The sequence below is a fragment of the Ursus americanus genome, chromosome 2 (genome assembly GCF_024610735.1).
Source record: "Ursus americanus isolate L20-20 chromosome 2, mUrsAme1.1.p, whole genome shotgun sequence".
NCBI lineage: Eukaryota > Metazoa > Chordata > Mammalia > Carnivora > Ursidae > Ursus > Ursus americanus.
In genome coordinates, this window is record NC_142128.1 from 86,377,901 (window position 1) to 86,400,371 (window position 22,471).

Below are 22,471 nucleotides of genomic sequence, written 5' to 3' on the forward strand. Positions count from 1 at the left end.
GAAGCAGTCTCTCACTGTGAAAGCAGGCTATCAGAATTCAGTGGTTTTACAAGTCTGAGTCTGAAAAAAAAAAGTCTGGAGTTCTGGAATCAGATTCTAGCTTTAACATTTAATAGCTATGTGACCTTGCTTTTTTTTTTTTTTTTAAGTAATCTCTATGCCCAAAACAGGGCTCAAATTCATGATCCTGAGATCAGGAGTCGCATGCTCTACCGACTGAGCCAGCCAGGCACCCCGTCTTAGATTCTTAACTGGTACCTAAACTGATAAGCTTATTGTAAGAAATACAGTTGACCCTTGAACAACACAGCTTTGAACTACACAGGTTCACTTTCAGCAGATTTTTTACATACAGCACTGTAAATGTATTTTCTCCTCCTTATGACTGTCTTAATAATGTTTTCTTTTCTCTAGCTTACTTTATTGTAAGATTACAGTACAATACACTACAAAAACATGTTAATCGACTGTTTTATGATATCAGTAAGGCTTCTGGGTCAATAGTCAGGTATTAGTAGTCAAATTTTTGGGAAGTCAAAGTTATATATGAATTTTTGACTATGCAGAGGGTTTGGAATCCCTAACCCCAGCACTGCTCAAGGGTCAACTGTAACTTAATACAAGTACAGTTGCCCAGGAAAAGCATTCTTCTTGTAACTTTCTGCCAATATACCAAACCCGTCCACTAACTTAATTTTATCCAGATCACTAGGCCTATTTTTGCTTCACTGTAAAAATCAAAGTCTCCAAAAGGATTCAGTGAACATCTACTGTATACTCTGTATGTGGGAAAAATGGCTATGAACATTAGCCCCCAAAAGACTTAACTTTTAGTGGTAATATCTAAAGAGGCAAAAAAATCTTTCCTCCTGTATCCCAACTATGACACACACAAGATGTTTCTTAAATCTACAAAGTATTTTATAAAATGTAAATTATGGACCAAACTATCATTAATCTCTCTCCTTAGGTCCCTTAGAAAGTAGTACTACTTGTTAGTATATGGATTAATATTTTGTTTTCTTAAAAAATTTAAAAGTTGAAAAGCTGCTTATGCCCTTGCTTTATATTAATTCAAATAAGCATACACCTTGCATTTTTAAATACATAGGCTTACATGGAAACTCAGACACAGTTTTCCCAATAGTCTAAATATATAAGGTTTTACTACATTACCATTTATGACTTCACTCAGTATTATCTGTAAAGTCAGAATAATATACCAGATGACCACCAATTCCTTAAAACACATTTAAAAAGGATTCTAAAATAAAATTATTTTCTATGATTTCCATAATCCTTTAAAACCTACATTTCAGTGAGGTCTGGACTCACTCATCCTTTCAAATATTTAACAAAAAGTATGCCACAATAACCAAAATATCTTTTATTCAATGGAAAACCAGTCAACAAGTAAAGCTCCAATACCCACAAATCTTCAAGTGTGGGGCTTGATTTAAACAACCTCTCCTGGCTGTGAACTGCTAATACTGCTGTTAGAGATCCCTAATTCAACACTTCCGCTTAATAAAAATAGCAGCAACACATTGTACTTGTAATATTTTACAGATTTCAGAACACTGGAATCTTAAAGAAGCCTGATGTATTGGAAAAGACAGTAAGACTTCAGTGATAAGTACAGTAGACTTTATAAGAGAATAGTAACAAAGCTAGAAATAAGCCAATCTCTTGCTTGCCAATTTACTAAGTTCTTACATGATAATTAAACGCAATCCTAGTTTAGAAGCTATTCCCAGAAGTATTCTATTAAAAAGAAATGAAAAAAGGTCTCACCACTGTTTTGAGAATCAGCAGCTCTCTGATTACTTTCACCTCCACCCATACTTTCTTCTGTTTCTGTACCTGGATCAGTCCCATCACCACCCTATAAACAAAATATGATGACTAAGAGCAAGTAAGTCAAACACTTACCTTAAAACATAATAACCAAACTAAACCACAGTAACAACAAACAAAAAACCCCAAAGGTATAAAAAGTTGTCCTGTTCTGAGAATACAGGCCTGTGAATATCCTTGGAAAACAGTTATGTTTTCTAGCAAGTTCTTGAAAGTGGATGGTTAAAATTCTAGCCAGTTACCTCAGCATCATCAGCTTCATAGCCATCATTGCCATCTGCACTACCAGTGCCTTCGTTACTGTCCTCACCCTCGTCTCCCATCCCTGTGTCATCTTCATCATCGTCATCATCTTCCTCATCTTCCTCATAATCCTGGGAGACAAAAGCCCAAGTGAAAAAAAAATCTAAGATGTAGCACACATATTCTGCACTTCTTGATTGCATGTTTAAAAATTTCAACGACACACCACTGATCAGGACATAAGAGCTGTCCCAAGAGTTGTATGGAATTAGTTCAGTGGCAGCAGATATCAAATCTGTGAGGCTTACTGGAAGGAGTACAATAATAATCAGTATTGTAACTATTCACATGAGATCAGTTCAAAGATCAAAGCTCCTAGATGTCCATAAAGTATCAGATGCCACTTTATTTCTAAATTTAAAGGGTGGCATTGAAGAAAACAAATCATGAAATTATACTACACCACAAGCTTTTAAAAAACATTGTTTGATTAATGAAAGGATCTAAAATGAGTGTTTGTCAATACAGGATTAATTCCCAAAATAAAATGTAGTTTCACTTAAAATATGCTTCAATTAGCAAAAACACCTCCACTATTTTTGAAAAAAATTATGGGACTGTACAAGAAAAAAAAAATACCCTACTTTCTTCTTATCTCCAGAAATTACAGAGCTTATAATTAAATCTAGTCTCTTTTCTTATAAATTAAATCTTACAAGATTTAGAATTAAGTTTAATTACCTTAACAAATTTAGCAAATCCTAAAGGGCTCAGCAATAAAAAAAGACGGATTTTTCATGACTTGTTCTATACTCAATTTCATTATAAAATGTTAATTTCAGAACCATTTGGATAAAAAAAGCAAAATAATCTATTTAAACTGACAGAGAAGCAGATGTTACTGGTTGATGAATTAGCAGTCGTAAGGATTTGAGCATTTCATCCAGCAGTTTAAAAACAATGGCTGACTTACCTCATGTTCTCCATCATTTTCATCATCATCCTCTTCTTCATCATCACTGTCAATCACAATGACATCATCTCCTTTGCCCTGACCATCTTGGGACGAAGTTGTTGTTTGCTGATCTGACTGAAGGGGTCCAAGGTCTATTTGTAGAGACTGAGAGGTTTCTTCACTGTCTTCCATTGGAGTATAATCTCCCTGGGTAACTCCCTTTAAGAGTAAAAAAATAAGAACTTAAAAATTTAGAATGTCAAATATACCTAAAACTATCAGTGAGAGACTATATATCTAAGACAAAAAAATACTTACGGGCTAGTAGCATTTTATTTTTAAAATATGGTTTTTAAAAGCAAAATTAGGGCACCTGTGTGGTTTAGCTGGTTGAGTGTCTGCCTTCGGCTCAGGTCATGATCCCAGGGTCCTGGGGTCGAGCCCCATGTTGAGCTCCCTGCTCAGTGGGGATCTGCTTCTCCCTCTCCCTCTGCCCCTCCCAACTCATGTCTGCGCATGCTCACTCTCTCACACGTACTCTTTCTTGTTTGCTCTCTATGAAGTAAATAAATAACATTTTTTTTTTAAAGATTTTGTTTATTTATTTGACACAGAGAGAGAGTGTGTGAACAAACAGGCAGAGCGGCAGGCAGAGGGAGAAGCAGGCTTCCCAGTGAGCAAAGAGCTCGATGCTGGGCTCGATCCCAAGGCCCCGGGATCATGACCTGAACTAAAGGCAGACACTTAACTGACTGAGCCACTCAGGCACCCAAAATAAAATCTTTAAAAAAAAATTTTTTTAAAAAGAATAAAAGAATTAATTTGGGGCACCTGGGTGGCTCAGTTGGTTAGCACGTGACTCTTGATTTCGGCTCAGGTTATGATCTTAGGGTCATGAGACTGAGGTTGGCATCAGCCCCATGTCAGGATCCACGCTCAGCAGAGTCAGCTCGAGATTCCTCCCTCTCTCCCTTTGCCCCTCCCCCCACTCACATGCTTTTCCTAAAAATAAATAAAATCTTAAAAAAGAAAAAGCAGCATTAATTTGAAACACATGCAAAAGAAAATAAATCATTGTGTTTCTTTACTGTCTTCCTATAGAAGAACTATTAAAAAGAAAAAATGCATATATGCAGATACATGTGTATCAAAACTACCAGTGTGATACTGTAGATCAGTGTTGTTCAACAGAAACATACTGTATCCAAATGTGAGTCACATACGTAATTTTAAATTTTCTAGTAGTTATTTAAAATTAAAAAAAGGAAACAAGTGAAATTAGCTTAATGATATTAATATATACAAAATACTTCAATAAGTTATCAGACTAAGAATTATTAATCAGATATTCTACCTTTTAAAATTTGTAGTAAGTCTTTAAACCCAATGTATATTTTATACTCAGAGCCTATCTCAATTCAGACTAGCTATATTTGTAGTATTCAACAGCCAATGTGGTTAGTTGACAGTGCAGTTGCAAACCAAAGTCAGAAAAAAGAATATCCATGGGCCTGCAACTTATTATTAAAAAAAAAAGTTTATTCCCCAAACCAGAAATAGTCTGCGAAACACACTAAACAAAATAAGCTATTATCATTGTCATTTTACAAAGGCACTTCTCCCCCTGAAACCTCACTATTCTAAGCCTTCAAACCACATTAAAGACATCAGATATGAAAATAACTCTTTGCTTAATTCATCCTCTCAATTTCATCTTGTAAGCTACCAAAATAAACTGTAATTTAAAACTATTTTTGTTATTTACTATAATAAAATTAAATGTCTACTTTTTAGTTAAGCACTTAGCAATCTACTTTTTATACAAGCCTGAAACAATGTCTTATGAACTCATTCATAAAGATTATATTTGCTGTAATGGAAAAAAATAAGTAATTCATGGTATAATTAAAAATGGGCTTTAAAGTGACATGCTTATTTCAAGAAAAGCACACTATAAAGAACATCTGTTTCATCGTCAGAAAATCAGAAAAACGAACTGTTACATATTCAGTAGATAGTGCTAAGTGGAATGGAAGCCAAATGGTACTTCTGAGTCATAAACAATTTTGCCAATCTCAAGAAAAAGCATTGCACAGAAGATTTTAGTATAATTTAACCAAGTGTGGCAATAAATTAGAAATTCACATATTATTTCAAAAACTGTTATTACGTTCCTCAGATACAACACTCTGAAAGACACATGAAATAGAGGTCATTTAGAGTACTATGCATTCACCTCTAAGGTTTAGTTTTCTGTTCTTAGTTGAGGAAAATAGGGAAAATTAACTTAAAAATTAATACATCTAAGAAACTAAAATTCACTTGCAATTTATGGTTGCTTTTAATTAGCTTGAGATAATTCCTTAATTTTATATTGATAATTTTAGAACTGATCCTGAAAATTTATCCAGACAAAAACTCTTTCAAGCTAAAGAGTGTAACTGGAAACTAGACAGCCTGAGTTCAAATCCCAGCTCTAGCACTATCAGAATTTGGGGATGTTACTTATCCGAATATCAGTTTCTTCACCCACACAATAGGCCATTAAGGATTAAGTTCATTAATAAATGCTCACTTATTAGAACACTTGGCATACATAGTAACGAATTGTGTTTATTAGTAGTAAACTATTAATATAATTATATATTATGAATTCTCAGTTAGTGTGGCAGAGCAGATGGAAGAAAAGTAAATAATATTTTGAGCACCTAATGTGTGGCAGGTACAATTTTAGGTACTTTACAATACTAAAAACCATGTTATATTATTCCAACAGACGAGAAGACTAAGGCTTAGAGACAATCAGTGACTTTCCATAGTCACACAGCTTCTAAGTGGTATAGTCAGGAATGGAACCTAATGGTTTGTAGCTTCAGAGTCTACACATTTCCCCTAGTGAGCCTGCCTCTGAAGAAGCTTAGAGTTCAGAAAATGAAAAAAATACACAAATGCATTTCCTTTGATAGGTTATTTTAATTCAGTAAGAGAAGCAAGAGAGGGTAGAGCAACAGAGGACCACCAAAGGGGCACTATGGATTAACTCAAGACCCAGCCAGCATTCATACTTCCAAATAATTAACAGTGGAAAATCTCTACTCATGACAACTTTTAGCTTGCAAAAATCTGTGCTAAGTATAAACAAAAACACTTCTTTTTTTTTAAAAAAAATTTATTTATTTACTTATTAGAGAGAACTTGCAAACCTGCATGGGACGGGGTGTGGGGTGGGGGGAAGAGCACAGGGAGAGGGACAAGCAGACTCCATGCTGAGTACGGAGCCTGACTCAGGGCTCAATTCTCACAACCCTGAGGATCATGACCTGAGCCGAAATCGAGTCAGATGCCTAACCGACTGAGTGACCCAGGCGGCCCACAAGCAAAAACATTTTTTTAACAAAGTTTATAAGGCAGTATACTAATTAGGAGTAAAGCAAAGCAGAAATTACAATGGTAATTCTAACGTTAATCATTAAATATTAAAGCATCATGTTAAAAAGAAGTCCAAACAATGTTCCAATTTGTCAAAGCCAATTTCATTCATTAAAAGCAACAATTTGCTACTTTAAATATGTTTTACTTACTTCTCCAATGGAATCTTGAGAATCTTGGTTGTATACTTGAGTTTCTACCTCTCCATCAGTACTTTCTTCTGCCATAACTTCTTCCTGAATCATAACACACAAGTGTGTTAACCGGATCAATTCACTAGATGAAGATCACCTGCTCAGCTAGTTCTCTCAATAAAACACAAATTTATAGTTTTATGAAGCACTACAATATAAATGTTCTTACACTTACATAATATAATCAATCACATTCCTCTTCAGTATAAATAAGACTTACAAACACTAATTAAATATATGTTAATTAAATTAATTTAGTAGTCTTAATGTTTCAGAGTAAAACTTAATTCATTACAATTTTAGCTTCAACGAAAGAAAATAAAGGAATATAGTTTTGGTTAATCTGAGAAAAAGATGCCAGGCAACAGTTTAAAATGTCCACGAAACTTAAACTCTTTATTCTTTGAATTAAAAAAACACCCAACTTTGAAATGGAATACAACTTAAGTTGCTTTTGGTTTTTGTTTGTTGGTTTTTTTTTGTTTTTGTTTTTTTAAGATTTTATTTATTTATTCGACAGAGATAGAGACAGCCAGCGAGAGAGGGAACACAAGCAGGGGGAGTGGGAGAGGAAGAAGCAGGCTCATAGCGGAGGAGCCTGACGTGGGGCTCGATCCCAGAACGCCGGGATCACACCCTGAGCCGAAGGCAGACGCTTAACCGCTGTGCCACCCAGGCGCCCCTGTTTGTTGGTTTTTTTTAAGAGAGAGAGAGAAGGGTCGGAGAGAAGAGATAGAGGGAGAGAGAGAATCTTCAACAGGCTCCACACCCCGCGCAGAGCCCAAAGCAGGGCTCTATCTCACGACCCTGCGATCATGACTTGAGCTGAATCAAGAGTCAAACACTGACTGAACCACCCACGTGCCCTGTAACTGTTTTTTAATTGAAATGAGAAATAATTTAATTAGAGATACACTAAGAATTAGAAAAAAAAATGTTGGCAACAGCAACAATACCTGAGCTGTCAGTTGAAACTTTGTACGTTTAACAAGAGTTTTTTGGGTAATAGATTCTGGCCCCAACAGGTCCATTCAGCTAATGTAACTGAAAGAATATCTTACCTCAGTTCCTACAGGGGTAACACTTTTCAACTTCTTTGGAAGAGGCATTTCTACTGTATCATCAGAGACTTGGTCTGATGCTTCTATGGTGCTATCCTCTTCCTCTTCACGTGTCCGTTTAGGCAAAGAAGAACTTGGGGTAGCTGACACTTTGAAATTACATAATTTAAATCTTAAATCAGAGGATGATAATGAACTCAATGAGACAAAGTCAATTTTTCAAATATTTTGGCCATTTAACTAAGGAAAGACATAGTAAACATTTAACTGAACAGTTCAACATAATTTATTCCTGCTAATCTCTGTAAACAAAGGGCAACCTATGCTCTGAATCAATGGTCTTATACTATCAATCTCACCTGTGGTTAACAAACCCCATTAACTTTTACAGCAAACACATCTGATTCATTGTGTAGTGATATATAATTGCAAAGTTTACATAAGACCTTCCATAGCTATAAAACCCAGGACACCTACGATAACATGTTCAGATTGAAAATCCCTATATGGTCTTTTCTTACATGTCTCTTTTCTCAGGACCTGTATTAAGTTACACGTAATGTTATGAAGTTGTATCACTTTTAAAATCAGTCAAAATAACTGGAGGAGAAGAAAGATCTCAATTACAGAAAAGAGCAATCTAGTAGTAAACATGAAATCAAGTGTTAGGAATCCATTCACCCTTTCTAACACCTGTTAGAAAACAAGTATATACAAAGAATACTTAAGATGTGTATTTTATATCCAAGAAACTACAAATGCACAGGTCTACTCTAACTTTGTTTTAAAATTAAGCTTACCAAAAAATAAAAATTAAAAAATTTAAAAAAAAATTAAAAAATCAAGCTTACCAGTGCCAAATACTGCTGTGGAAGTAGAAGGCCGTTCAACTGGCGAACTCTGTACAACTTCTACTATGTTGGGGGACAGCTCTTGATTTGCAGGCTCAATCTGAGGATGACTCTGTTGGGTGGGCTGCACAAAAGCTGTAGCCTGTGTTTGTTGCTGAACAGTTAAAATGGGTTGAGGGATAGAAGGCTGGACGTTAGGACTAGTAGAGCGGACAGAACCACTTGTGCTTCCAAAAACTGGAACATGTTCCACAGGCCCTTCTGACTGCATAGCTGAAAAATAATTATAATACTTAATATAGTAAGTCTTCTATTCTTAGCAAAGCTGGATTTTCCCTCCCTACTGCATTACTGGTAATGTTTTGTATAGTTACTTGTGTACATATCTCTTACCACTCATTAAACAAAAACAGTATGGGTAAACGTATTGTGCATTTTTTGTGATGCCTATGTGACTGCTATTATAGTGTGTAGTATGGGGGCATAATTAAATATCTAAAACTCTCTGTATCTATGATTTTATTTAAATTACAACCAAGTAAGATAAATGAATCGAAGAAACCCAAAGACAAATTATAAATGTTTATTGAGCATCAGTAATGAGTAAGAAGCTACCCAGGGGAACAAAGTGGAAAAAGTAATGAAAAGGTCAGACAGTTTCAGTGAAAAAGTGGTGTCGAGCTGAACAAGTGATTTAGTACAGTTTTCCAAAGTGGATTTCATATCATCATCCTTAGCCATTAAAGTAAAAATGTTGGCCTTAGAAAAACATGCTATATACTTACAGGTATGTCATTCTCCTCCTTCTTCAGATTCAAAACAAAACAAAGCACAAAGGAAGGGAATGGAATGAGGGAGGAAATTTGCTGCATTAATGAGTATCCTAGGAGGCATACCCTTGAAAAGAGTAACTTACCTACTTTTACTATATGTTTGACTTTAGCTTTAGTGGAAGCCTCATTTATCCTTGAAGTTACTGTCATCTTCTCATAATAAATCTAAATAAGCAGTCAGTCCAATCAGATCTATCACTATTTTACTTACCTTCCTGTGATTCTACTTGTGTAGTGGGCATCACTGTAGCTGTTGGGGTAGTAGTAGGATTTGTAACAGTTGCAGGTGTGACCATTGGGCGGATACTAGCTCTGGGTGTTGACTTATTCCCAGCCATAGCTGCAGCTGTCACTTTACTTGGAGTAGACACAACAGGAGTTGGTTTGATATTGGCTGTTGGTGGGTCTGATGTGCTGGCACTTATAGAGGAGGAAATGCAAGAATAACAATTCATAAAAAATTACTGTAAATATCCCCTATCAAGTATATATACTCTATCAAAAAAAAAAAGCACCATATAATCTTAGAAAAGAACAAAATTGGAGGTATCACAATCCCAGATTTCAAGATACACTATAGTAATCTAAACAGTATGGTACTAGCACACAAAGAGACACAAGATCAATGGAAAAGAATAGAGAGCCGAGAAATAAACCCATGATTATATGGTCAATTAATCTGTAACAAAGGAAGCAAGAATACGCAATGGGAAAAAGTCTCTTCAGTAAGTGGTTTGGGAAAACTGGACAGCTACATGCAAAAGAATGAAACTGGACCACATTCTTAACCATACGCAAAAATAAATTCAAAATGGATTAAAGACCTAAATGTGAGACCTGGAACCAGAAAAATCCTAGAAGAGAGCAGACATTAGCCGTAGCAACGTTTTTCTAGATTATATCTCCTGAGGCAAGGAAAACAAAAGCAAAAATAAATGACTGGAACTACAGCAAAATAAAAACCTTCTACACAGCAAAGGAAACAATCAACAAAACAAAAAGATGCCGTACTGAAGGGGAGAAGATATCAGTAAATGATTAGTAAAAGAGTTAACATTCAAATGATATAAAGAATTCACACACACACACACACACACACACACACAAAGAATTCACGCAATTCAACAACAAAAAACCCAAATAATTAAAAATGGGCAGAAGACATAAACAGCCATTTGTTTCTCTAAAAAAGACATACAGATGGCTAACAGACATATGAAAAAATGCTCAACATCACTAATCAGGGAAATGGAAATCAAAACCACAATGAGACAGCAACTCATACAAGTCAGAGGGCTAGTATTAAAAAGACAAAAAAATAACAAGTGTTGGCAAGAATGTGGAGAAAAGGGAACCTTGTGCACTGCTGGTGGGAATGTAAATTGGTGCAGCCACTCTGGAAAATAGTACAGAGGGTCCTTAAAAAATTAAACATAGAATTAACATATGACCCAGTAATTCCACTACTATTTACACCAAGAATATGAAAACACTAATCTGAAAGGATATATGCACCCTTGTGTTTACTGCAGCATTACTGACATTAGCCAAAGAATGGAAGCGGCCCATGTGTCCATCAATAGATGAATGGATGAAGAAAATATGGTATATATACACAATGGGATATTATTCAGCCATAAAAAAACCGAAATCTTGCCATTTGCAACAACATGGATGGATTTAGAGGGTAAGGGAAATAAGTCAGTCAGAGAAAGACAAATACCACATGATTTCATTCATACATGGAATTTAAGGAACAAAGCAAAGATAAAAAAGAGATAAAAAACAGACTCTTAAATATAGAGAACTGGTGGTTACCCGAGGGGAGGTGGCTGGGGGGGTAGGTGGAATAGGTGATGGGGATTAAGAGTACACTTGTTATGATGAGCAACTAAGTAACATATAGAATCACTGAATCACTGTATTATACACCTGAAACTAATATGACACTGTGTTTTAATTACACTGGAATTAAAAAAGTAAAAAAAAACAACAACAAAAAACATTGAGTTGTACTCTTTAAGTAGGTGAATTGTAGGGGTTAATTATATCTCAATAAAGCTTAAGAAAAAAAGGCACCATGTGTTTCTTCAGTAAGTGTTCAGCAACTATGATCGAGATATGAACTCAGACCCTATTAATTCTATTTTTCCAAACACTGCTTTGGGTACTTTTGTCAGATTAAAAAAAATTACAGAGTATAGTTCTATATTTTTTGTTCACTACATATTTTAAAACTCTTATTGAAAAAGTTTTAAATTTAAGCATTAAAAACTACACAAGAAATGCTCTGTAATGGCACATCCTGACAACGTAGAACGTATTCAACTACTGATCACTGAACTCAAGTATGAGCCTAGCCTCTTAAATTTGTTATCACATAACATCACTGAGAAAATCAGCAGCCTCTTAAAAGTCTAAAAGATGGAAGATACCTTGTTTTTTGTCACAAAGCTCTACCTGATAGGACTGAAAGTATGCTGAAAATAAGAGTTCTGGAAAAAGGGGTTGGCAACTACATGGTGCAGTTTTACAGAGATAGACAGCTCTTTAGTACATATTTTTATAATATAGATTCGTTTTGTCCCCAAAGATCACTAACTCTTGCCTGAACCTTAAAAGAAAAAACAGATTAACAAACTGTGAAAGAACTAAAACTCACATTCCTCTTTCACCAGAAGCTGGAGTTGTTTTCAATGTGATCTGTCTCTGCTGTTCTGGGACCTATAAAAAGAACACTATGGATTATTTTGCCTGCCCTACAAGAGTTCACTAAACAATGCCATCAAAATATTTTACTTTTTAAAATTCTCTCTAGACTTTGTTTAGCCAAAATTCACTGACGAAGACTTCTAAATCACCAGATACCTTCAAGTAAAATGTACAAGTATAAAATGATTTGTTCTTTACACAGAATTAGCTAACCACCTTATTAGTAGGTTCTTGAGGCTCATCTCTCTGCTCAAGGTGTCTCTCTTGATGCTCTCGGAGTTCTCTTTCCAAGCGACTAATTCGACCTTCATACTGGGATTTAAGAGCAGTCATTCGAACATCCAATTCATCTTTCTGCTGATCTAAGGCTCCATTCCTTTGTTTAAGCTCCTCATTTTCTTTAGTTAGCTGATCTTTTACACCTAAAGAAGTAACCATGTGATTCTATTAATACTATAGCAAACACTGGAAGTAAAGAACATTTGTGCACTTTAATAGGTACACTAAGGTCCTGAGCTTTAACATCTACAATTAATTCTGATACATGATATATCTAAATAAGCAAAATTCTAAACATATCTATATTTATTACTCCAATATAAAATATACTTACTGCAACATTAAAATATGTAATTTTCTCTATAAACGGCAGTCCAAAGCCCTTTTACATGGCCTTTAGTATTTCAACGTATTATATAAATTGCCAAATTTTCATTTCACATAATCTAAAGCACATACTAAAAAATAACTAGGTAACTTTTTTTAATGAAATAATTGCTGAAACACTGTATTACAGATCATTAAAAAAAACTGCTTCTGATTAAACCTAGCTGATAGGGCATTTTATTTACCCACTAAGCAGAATAGCAAGCAAGCTGCAGTTAAGGACCAGAACATTGCAGTACTGGGCCTTTCACAAACTGGACATGATAGTCTCCCTGAAGGGCTGGAGGGCCCCTCAGAGAAGTGAGGCAAGTAAAATCACTGGGCTGGTAAGATCCAATGCCATCTAGGAGTTTACAGAAGCCCTCTGAACAGCACACTGTGGACCCAAAGGATCACCAACAGAAGGTACTAACAGTTATACAATAAGGCAGAAGGACAGCAGTACTCCCTATTACTAGCCAACAAGTAGGAAAGAGTTCATAAATAGATGAGGGACATCCTAATCATTTGAAAATTCAGATTGCTCTAATTTTGTGTCTAATTAAATAAGCCTTATAGATATTTTAAGTAGACTCCATGCTCAGTGTGGAACCCCATGTGGAGCTCGAACTCACAACTGTGAGATCGAGCTGAGCCAAGATCAAGAGTTGCTCAACCGACTGAGCCACCCAGGCGTCCCACCCTAATATTTAAAGCACACACACAGAAATCACTTTACAGTATTTACTTATTTCTTTCCCATTTTAAGCCTGCATCAAATAACTGACTTTCACTATCAAGTTCTGACTTTAGCATATACAGAAATTTACCAGCTAGATGTGCAATCTTTGACTTTGCTGCTACTATGGCCTTTCTTGTTTTTTCTTCCTTTTCGGTTATCTGCTGTCGGAGCTGCTCCTCTTGTGTGGTTCTATCTTGAAGATCTTGACGAAGTCGGGAAAGCTCAGACTGAAGCTGCACAGTTTGTTCCTGCAGATTTCTTGCTTCTGCCTCTTTTTCGGATAATGTCTTTTAAAGAAAAGCCAAGTATTAACAATGTAATTCAATCAAATCAATCTAAACTGTATGTCGGACAGAATTAAAATGTAACTTATTAATTTGCTTAGATTAAATGGAAGTGTAAAATGGTGGTCAAACCACCATTAAAATGGATAATTGATGACTGGATACTATTTATATACATGAGTCCTTCACTTATGAAAGATAAACATGCATAACAAAGATTATATATTTCCATATGATAAGAGAAAGGGTCAGTGTTTAACACATATTCAAGTATTTAACAAGCAAAGAATTAGGGACATACACTCTTCACTACTCTCACTCATACCTTCTGCAGATTTTCTATTTGACTCTCTAGTGATTTTGCTTTTGTTTCAGCTTGATTGAGGGTTTCTTTGAGCTCCTGCATTTCCTGGACTGAGACATGCTGTTCCTGGTGGTCTCCAGAAGACTGAGCCGAGGTCTCCATGACCTAAGATGATAAGCAGTAATAATATATTTTCACATTTATACTTAATAATTCCACTTCTAAAAGTTCATCTAAGGAAATAACCACAACTATGCAAAGAAATTTATCTTAAAGGGTATTTATAAATGAATTTTCTACGGAATAACTCTACTGTCTGAAAGGAAGGTATTAGGTTAAATAAGTTAGGGTTTTCCATACAACTGGATATTAGCTTCTAATCAAAATGATGCTGCACTGTAGACGGATGTTTGACACTGAATTTTATTTTCACGGTAATGAGTAAGGTGAAAAGGCAGGGTACAAAAACATACAAATAATAATTTCTTTGGAAAAACACATTACATATATGTTAAGAAAAGCATACAGAAGTGCTAATAGCAGTCAACACCAAGGGGTAAAAATTTTGAATTTTTAAAATATATCTTTAATCTAACAGGTGCTAAATATGTAATTAAGTCAACATACAAGTTTTTTTTACTTTTGGGAATTAATTTAGATTCAAAATGTAGTAAGAACTAAAAAATTCTTTTTGACAGGTGGTTAAAGTACACGATTTATATAACACTATAAATAAAGCCTGATTAATTATAAAGAACTACCATTTTTTTGATATACACAATTTTAATCAGCAGTGAGTTACAAGAACAGGTTTGAAAAGGGACAATATTTAAGACTGGAAAACTGAGGGGTGCCTGGGTGACTCAGTCAGTTAGGAGTCTGCCTTCGGCTCAGGTCATGAACTCAAGGTCCTGGGATCAAGCTCCACATCAGGCTCCCTGCTCAGGAGAGAGCCTTCTCCCTCTCCCTCTCCCTGCTGCTCTGCCTACTTATGCTCTCTATCTCTCTGTCAAATAAATAAATAACATCTTTAAAAAAAAAAAGACTGGAAAACTGAACAAAAGTACCTAATATTTACTAAAATTACTTTATGAACTTACGGTATAAATCTCAAGCATTAAAGAGCAAATCTTAAAACCAATATACAAGCTTATACTTTTGTTCAATCTAAAGACTAATAAAAACTATAAAGTAATAAGACTTACATGAATCATTATATATGTGTGTAAAGTATATAAAACAAAACTGTGTATGTCAAAAAATTATATATATATATACATACATATATAGAGAGAAAGAGAAAGAGAAAATTACTTCAAAATACCTTATCCTGTTGTGCTTTAAGTTCTTCATATTGAGTCTTGTACCTACGCCCAATCTTCTTGACTTGAGTAATAGTTTTGACCTTCTCTTGGATATCAATTATTTTGGCATCTAAGTCCTTTTGAATGGTTTCCTTTTCAGTTCTTACTTTATTTAAGTCTTCCTTTAGACTCTGGATTAAGTTCTGATTGTTGGTCAAAGATGCATTTGATCTAAACAAACAAAAGAATGGGGTAAAGGAGAAAGATAAACATATGAGATTTTTTCAAATTTTAAAATCCTTTAATTTACATTACTGTTTGTACTGGTATGTTTGGTATTTTAAAATCCTAAAACACACACACACTCCAAAAGATAATTTCTTAAATTATGAATCTTGGTTCTTTAGAAAGATTTTATTTGCTTATTATAAAAGAATACATGCCCATTTTACAGAAGAGAAAACTTGAGCTATCAGCAGTTAAGTAATATCCACAACTTTACATAAAGTCAAATGTTAGTACACAGATTTTTTTTTTTTAAAGATTTTATTTATAGGGGGGCGCCTGGGTGGCACAGCGGTTAAGCGTCTGCCTTCGGCTCAGGGCGTGATCCTGGCGTTATGGGATCGAGCCCCACATCGGGCTCCTCTGCTATGAGCCTGCTTCTTCCTCTCCCACTCCTCCTGCTTGTGTTCCCTCTCTCGCTGGCTGTCTCTATCTCTGTCAAATAAATATATAAAATCTTTAAAAAAAAATAAAAAAAAATAAAGATTTTATTTATTTATTTGAGGGAAAGACAGGGAGAGAGTGAGCAGGAATGGGGTGAGAGGTAGGCTCTCTGCTGAGCAGAGAGCCTGATGTGGGGCTTGACTCTTGGACTCTGGGATCATGACCTGAGCTGAAGGCAGACGCTTAACCAACTGAGCCAGCCAGGTGCACCAGTACACAGATTTTAATCTACTTCTGCCTGATATAAAAATCTACACTCTTTCTACCATATTGGGTGTTAAGTACATAAGTTAGGCTTTGTAGTCCACATGTAGTCTTTATCACATGTTCTTTCTTTTTTACATTTAAAAATGTGAAAATCTTTCTTACTGTACAGGCTGTGCAAAAGCAGGCGTGTAGGTTATATTCTGCCAACTCCTGTACTTTATCATAAACTGAATTTGAAATGAGATGACCTGAATTAAGAGTATGGGTTTAACAAATATTAACTGTGACCTTGGGTAACTTTCTGAATCTTAGTTTCCTCATCTTTGAAATCCAGTACTACCTCTCCTACTCAAAATGCCAGACTGTTACAAAAAAAAAAAAGAGACTATATATGAGAAAAATCTGTAAGCTGTCAAGCTTTACAGAAATAGGGACTAACATAAACAAATGACATAAAAACTTTAAAAAGGTAAACCAGAAACATCAATTTTAGTATTAAATTTCTTAACTTTATTTTTTAAAGGAAGCAGACTCCTGGCTGAGTGTAGAGCCCGATGCAGGGCTCAATCTCATGACCCCGGGATCATGACCCCAAGATCATAACATGAGCCAAAATCAAGAGTCAGAGGCTTAACCGACTGAGCCACCCAGGAGCCCCTAAACTTCTTAACTCTCAAAGGACAATAGTTCGCTAGAAGTTCATTTAAAGAAATTTCTTTTTTTTTTTTTTAAGGATTATAATTATTTATTTGAGAGAGAGAGAGAACAGGGAGGAGAGGCAGAAGGGAAGCAGACTCCCGGCTGAGTACGGAGCCTGATGAGGGGCTTGATCCCAGGACCCCGAGATCATGACCTGAGCCAAAGGCAGACGCTTAACTGAGTCACCCAGATGCCTTCGTTTAAAAAAATTTCTAATTTAAAAACTTCCGTTATCACACACCTTCAAAATACTCATAAATATGCACTAACCAAAAAAAGAAAAACCTACTTGCAAAAGTTATTTTGACTGTTCAGAAAATATATTTAGCTTTAGACTCATACCAAAGGTACAGATTTTTAAAAAGTAATAATCATATATAAATGCATAAAATTAAATTATGGCTTGCATGGCTTCAGATAGTAATAAAGGGAAAGCCACAAGTAAGGGCTCCAGCACGTTTCATTCTTTCTAAACTCAGGAAGCACTTGGAGAGTCGATAAAGAGTAGAAATAAACTCGCTTAAGAATTCATATACTAACATACAATTTAAAGCTTCTTTCCATATACCTTGCAATCTCAGCTTTAAGTCTCCCAATTTCTTCAGTCAACTGTTGAATACGCTTAGTATGAACTTCCTTTTCAGAAAGGAGCTTCCGATATTCTTCTGTATCTGGATCTTTCTGTTGACTTACTAGATGCTAGAATAGCAAAAATGCATAATATGGTTTTATAGGTTTTATGAAACTGTGCTATAAAACTAATGTGCTAATAAAACAACACCATATCTAATTACGTTTACATAAGATGTCTTATATACATGGTGACCAAAAACCAAACTATAAAATTAGAAGCTTTGGTTTGTTTAGCTAAAAAGCCTAGCCAAAATGGAAAAGGGAAATAAAATAAATGTCATTATGCATTATTTTTTCACAACTGCAAACCAAATATTTCAAAATAGTTACAAAGGAGCCAAATAATGGAATCCAGAGAAATTATAAGCTTTTAATGTTAAATATTTACTTTCACTAAAGTAACACTGATAATAAAGAAATGTCTATAAATCATTACAATCGAGACAAAAATATGAAGATAATCCTAAATCTGATTCCATTAGCCAGGAAAGAGAGCAGCAAAATTTAAGAAATATATCTAGATTTGAGAGATCACCCTCCTTTCTTGATTTTCCAGACTGCTGGTGTGACAAAAATAGGAATAAATGGGCTCTAAAATTCAACGATCCTATATAGATAATAGTTACCATTCTAGACCATTTTCTAGGTGCCAGGTGACTGTTTTACACTTCTTAAATTTTTTGTAAAGTGAAAAGTGGTATTATGTCTTCATTTTTACAAATGAGAAAAATAGGCTCAGAAAGATTAAGGTACTCTCACAAATCACATAACTAACATCTGGCAAGGCAGATTTCCAATCTTTTGTTTCAATCTAGAGTTGGAGTTTCTAACCATATTAAATGGTTTTGTCCCCCCAAAAAGTTTCCAGTGAACAAGTCTTTTTAGAGTGCTTCAATAAACTAGACAAATCCATTTTATTATGCACAAAAATATTTTAGAGATAAAAGCACAAATTTGAAATTTAAGGAAATTAGCCATTTCTTAAAAAAAAATATATCAAATATTCTTATCTTCTTAAATGTTGCCTAAAAATCAACATTCCCATGTTTAATTGCATTTACCTGGTTCCGTGCTTTCCAACGTTTGACATCTTCTTCTAGTAACTTCTTCTCTGCTTGCAACATACCGCTTTTTTCACTTAGCTCAGCATTTGCTTCTTGTAAGGGTAAAATATCTAACTCCAGTTTCCTTACCTGAAAATAGTGCCAGTATTTTTTTAACATCTGATGTAAAAACTCTAACATTATTAAAAATGACTCTGTTCTTGATTAGTAAGTTCCAAACCTTTGCTTGCATCTGCTGTAGATCCTGTTCCAGCCTCTCTTTCTCTTCTCTTAGCATCTTATTGGTCTCCATCACTACATTCATTGTTTCAGTTTTCTTCATCAGTTCTTCATGCTGAGCCATTGTTTTTGCAGTGACCTAAAGATTTCAAACACATGTGTATACCAACATCCAACATTAGGTGAAGACCTATCTTTTCCTACCAGGTCTAATCTTCCCTACAAAAAGTAAAAATGATTTAAATGTCAGCTTTTAAAATGGAAATTTTTGAAAGCTTTTCATGTTTCTTTTTTTGACACAGGCTAACTACAAAGAGTTTAAACAAATGCAAGAAATTATAGAGATGAAAGTGAAAAGATACTACAAATCCTACCAACAAATAATCAGTACTAACACTGGGTAAAAACATCAATCTAGATCTCTATTAATCTTTAGCTATCTTTTTCTTGGTATACTGAATTTATTAATAGTTCTAAAATGATGTTATTTTGTCCTCAGTTCCTTTCCCCCTTGTTCAGAAATTCCTCATTTCGGGGCACCTGGGTGGCACAGCGGTTAAGCGTCTGCCTTCAGCTCAGGGCGTGATCCCGGCGTTATGGGATCGAGCCCCACATCAGGCTCCTCTGCTATGAGCCTGCTTCTTCCTCTCCCACTCCCCCTGCTTGTGTTTCCTCTCTCGCTGGCTATCTCTATCTCTGTTGAATAAATAAATAAAATCTTAAAAAAAAAAAAAAAGAAATTCCTCATTTCATTCAGCTGTTTAATCACTTTGGTTGTGAGCAATTTTACTGAATATTTGTTCAATTTTAAGGAACTTATTTTCTGTTCTCACTGGGTGTAATTATCCATTGTTTACACATTATTTTACTCCCTCATCATTTTTAAAGCTATGGCTTAGACCAAAGGACAAAGTTATAGCAATGAATCAAGAAGAGAAACCACAGGCCCTCCCCGCCATTTGACTGAAGCTGTCTTCATTTTCCATAGTAAATTTTTTGGATAGGTCTTGTAGACCTCAAAGTACTGGAAAGGAAGCTCCCATTCAAAGGCAACTTATTTTTTTTTTAAAAGATTTTATTTATTTATTTGACAGAGATAGAGACAGCCAGCGAGAGAGGGAACACAAGCAGGGGGAGTGGGAGAGGAAGAAGCAGGCTCCCAGCGGAGGAGCCTGATGTGGGGCTCGATCCCATAACGCCGGGATCACGCCCTGAGCCGAAGGCAGACGCTTAACCTCCATGCCACCCAGGCGCCCCATAAAGGCAACTTATCTTAAGATACTGTAAAAGATACTAACTTTTTGGTCCAGTTGAAATATATGCTATGCTATAACAAATCCTGTTAAGTGTAACCACTGTCCACAAAGTTGAACTTCTAGGATCGGGAAAGTATATTAAAATTGATTCCCATCATAGCCAGTGGGGCACATCTAACTCAACTGTAAAAAGACACATTGCACAATCACCTTGCTGCTGATTATATGGCCTGGGGTCTCTGCCTTGTCCCCCCTTCCTTCCCCTGCTTCCCTGCTTCCCACAACAGCCCTCCAGCATGGGGTGGCTTGCTAGAGTAGGTGTGAAGGTTTCAGGTCACAGACTGTGGGACTACTACTGGGTATGTAGTACTGGGGGTGCTCCAGATACACCCGATTTCTTTTTTTAGGTCTTAAATGATGCCCCCCTCCCCCCGCAAAGCCACTGTCCTTTCTTCAATTCCCACTAACACCCTTGGCCAAAGCATAGATTGTAACCCCCTCTAACCCCTCCGAAATTGGCCTTTGGTGAGGAATTCAGGGTTTTGCCTGTATCTTCTCCCCCACCTTAATCGAGGGGTGCTGCTTTTTCCTTCCTCCTCCTCAAGTCCCTGTGTGAGCCATCATCACTCAACACTTTACATGACACTTCCTTGCTTTGGCCAGAAGCCATCAGGTAAGGTTGGAAAGTCCCTGACTTCCCTTGTTTAGTTTTGGAACCATTACTTCTCTCCACCAGCCTGGGAATGAATACTGGGTCCTCAGCCCTGCCACCCTCTGCTGTCACCATCAGCTGATGCGGTTCTTTAGTTCAGGTTTGGATAAAATGAGAACAGTCACCAGGGGTACTCAGACCCGCCAGGTCTCAAAGTTCTGGGTGGCTAAACTTGGGAGAAAGGCCAGAGAAGACACTTTGTAAGCACACATGCACCCTCTGAATGAACCGTTTTCTTTTCCTGTAATTGCTTTCACTTTTAAAAATTGAAGAAGTTTTTAACAGAGTTCTCATTTGATCATGCTTGTAATCCATTTGAGTCTAGTTTGGAATCTGACAACTGGAACAAAAGGAACCTTAAATTCAGTGCATACTTTGGTTTTGGTGCTGCTGCTTCTCACGGTCCTCAGCAGGGATTAAGAAAGAGTTCAGTGTGCACAGCAGGTCCCTATAATGGGTGGGCCTGATTTCCTGGCAAACTGCTGCTTTTTTCCATTTTCCATTTTTCTGTTCAGGACCAGTAAATGCTGAGACGAGGATGCATACTGAAATAAAAGTAATTCACTGTGTTCTATGGTTTTTGTTTTTTTTTTTCAACTTAATGTTTGTTAAAGACCACCTTTTAAAGCAGCAACTATCAAGTCTGAAAAGCAATCAATGTTTCCATTAATCTCTTTCTGGGGGGAACTTTGGTTCTAAGAATTTAACATCCTGTAAGTAAAGTTTAACGTAACAGAATTGCATAAGCAGCCTTTTTATTATCAGACTACTGCCTGCTTTTAATGTAATAAAAAAGAAAAGTATGTGTTAAAAAAAATGTTATGGCTCAGCACTGTCATCCTACACTGTTTATGCTTGGGTATTTTCTTTTTTTTTAAGATTTATTTATTTGAGAGTGAGAGAAAGAGCATGTGCATGTAAGTGGGGGGAGGAGCAGAAGGAGAGCGAGATTGAGATCGAGATCGAGAGAGAGACAGAGAGAAGCAGACTCCCTGCTGAGGCTGACAGGGAGCTTAACCCCAGAACCCTGAGATCATGACTTGAGCTGAAATCAAGCACTGGTCACTTAACGGACTGAACCACCCAGGTGCCCCTTGCTTGGGTATTATTTTTGATATAACGTGTGTTACTTTTTGCCTCTTCTGATTTTATGCACGAGTTGGTTTTCCCCTCCTGACTGTTGGCTGGGCATTATTTGTCTGAAGGAACATTGGGAAAATATGCACTCTTTTTAAAAACCCCGATTCTGCTCTTTTTCCTCCAAATGTTAATGTCACAGAAATCGAGGGCCTGTTTATTTCCATGATGATATGTTTGAATTGGACTGTTTTCCCAAGATGTAATTCTGAAACTTTTCATTTCTGTATGAAAACATAAATCCCATAAATCTACTCACTTTCCCCTGGGTTTCAATGGTTTTTCTCTAGCAGCCATTCCAACTACCTATCAGTTAAAAGAAGATAAATGATTCAAGGTCTTAATTTTCCTCCTTCCAGATGTTAAGTTATATTACTGCATATCTTCAGAATGAGGGCATG

At 35.9% G+C, this 22,471-nt stretch overlaps 1 protein-coding gene across 2 annotated transcripts in view; it reads right to left on the reverse strand.

Annotated features, from left to right (window-relative positions):
- Positions 1 to 22,471, reverse strand: part of TPR (translocated promoter region, nuclear basket protein) — a 66,496-nt gene that overhangs the window by 10,216 nt on the left and 33,809 nt on the right. For both annotated transcript variants that reach the window (XM_045811453.2, XM_045811452.2), the window contains exons 29-43: positions 18,967 to 19,104; positions 18,744 to 18,875; positions 17,618 to 17,748; positions 15,435 to 15,645; positions 14,132 to 14,275; positions 13,611 to 13,809; positions 12,352 to 12,557; positions 12,086 to 12,147; positions 9,635 to 9,843; positions 8,591 to 8,863; positions 7,740 to 7,888; positions 6,637 to 6,720; positions 3,074 to 3,274; positions 2,100 to 2,231; positions 1,795 to 1,885 (exon numbers count right to left, since the gene is read on the reverse strand). In XM_045811453.2, the coding sequence (XP_045667409.2) occupies positions 1,795 to 1,885; positions 2,100 to 2,231; positions 3,074 to 3,274; positions 6,637 to 6,720; positions 7,740 to 7,888; positions 8,591 to 8,863; positions 9,635 to 9,843; positions 12,086 to 12,147; positions 12,352 to 12,557; positions 13,611 to 13,809; positions 14,132 to 14,275; positions 15,435 to 15,645; positions 17,618 to 17,748; positions 18,744 to 18,875; positions 18,967 to 19,104 (2,362 nt within the window). The remainder of the gene's footprint in view (positions 1 to 1,794; positions 1,886 to 2,099; positions 2,232 to 3,073; positions 3,275 to 6,636; positions 6,721 to 7,739; positions 7,889 to 8,590; positions 8,864 to 9,634; positions 9,844 to 12,085; positions 12,148 to 12,351; positions 12,558 to 13,610; positions 13,810 to 14,131; positions 14,276 to 15,434; positions 15,646 to 17,617; positions 17,749 to 18,743; positions 18,876 to 18,966; positions 19,105 to 22,471) is intronic.